General features: G+C 47.4%; 1 protein-coding gene across 1 annotated transcript in view; it reads left to right on the plus strand.

Moving 5' to 3' along the window:
- Window positions 1-3: 3 nt before the first annotated feature.
- tenm1 (teneurin transmembrane protein 1) overlaps window positions 4-1,122 on the plus strand; it is a gene marked incomplete at its 5' end in the record, with an annotated part of 89,066 nt that continues 87,947 nt past the window's right edge. Inside the window, one exon of the mRNA XM_025063370.1 lies at window positions 4-124. Coding sequence (XP_024919138.1) covers window positions 4-124 — 121 coding nt within the window. The remainder of the gene's footprint in view (window positions 125-1,122) is intronic.

A 1,122-nucleotide genomic window follows, 5' to 3' on the forward strand; every position in this document is an offset into this window, starting at 1 on the left:
CCCCGGGCCGACCCTCGGCAGGCCGCCGGCGGCGGCAGCGGCGGCGGCGGCAAAGTCCGACCCACCGGCTCCGTCCAGCTACTGGACACACTCAACCCTGAGAACACACACGCCGGCGACAAAGGTGAGCTGGTCACACGCAGAAGTGAACGCTCGCCAACAGATGTGACGACAACAGTCGTTAACGACAGAGTAAACACGAAGTTCTGTTTCCTCCAGTGGTTCTCAAACTTTTAGAACTCCCCGTCTCGTTCCACCTTCGACTTGCGAGAGTGAACGCTCGCCAACAGATGTGATGATGACAACGGTCGTTAACGACAGAGTAAACACAAAGTTCTGTTTCGTCCAGTGGTTCTCAAACTTTTAGAATTCCCCGGCTCGTTCCACCTTCGACTTGCGAGTGATCCCATGATTCCTTGCTGCCTGTGGTTACGTGAGCGACAGACTTTGCATCGCAGCAAAAAAACGGGTAAAACAATAAAAGAGCAGACATCCGATTTCATAATCTCACAATCGCACATGTAAATGTGAAAATATGAATTTTCCCCAGTGTCCCACCGGTGGTACACGTACCACAGTTTGAGAACCACTGGTCTATATTTTATTTTATTTTTGTCCCCATTGTTGCAGAGTTTTTGTCTTTTATCTTCAGGGACGTGTTCTTAAACCCGAGGCTTGTTTTTCAGGGAGACTCATTTACGTCACCGTTGCGACTCTTATCCGTTCTGAATAATTTCACTTCTGTAAATTATAAATTTGAACAAGTCAATCTTAAGTTGATAAAGTTGACATTTCTTAAACGTCATCAAAGTCTGTTTACATCTTGCGACACTCTTGGATTGGTGTCCTTTGAAACTGGTCTTGTTTTCAGGGAAGGGTTTGAATTTGGAAAAAGAAAATGTTCCTTTTTTTATAAAACGGCCCAAACATGAGATCAGTTGACGAGGACCAGAGGTGACGTCCAGGGCAGTGGTTTCTGTAGGAAAAGGAAAAGACTCTTCCAGTCAAACAGACCCTGAATCTGAATCAAACTGTTCAAACTGTTCAAACAGGGTCCAGGTCCAGGTCCAGGTCCAGGTCCAGGTCCAGGTCCAGGTCCAGGTCCAGGTCCAGGTCCAGGTC

This window comes from Cynoglossus semilaevis, chromosome 15 (assembly GCF_000523025.1).
Source record: "Cynoglossus semilaevis isolate Cse_v1.0 chromosome 15, Cse_v1.0, whole genome shotgun sequence".
Lineage (NCBI taxonomy): Eukaryota > Metazoa > Chordata > Actinopteri > Pleuronectiformes > Cynoglossidae > Cynoglossus > Cynoglossus semilaevis.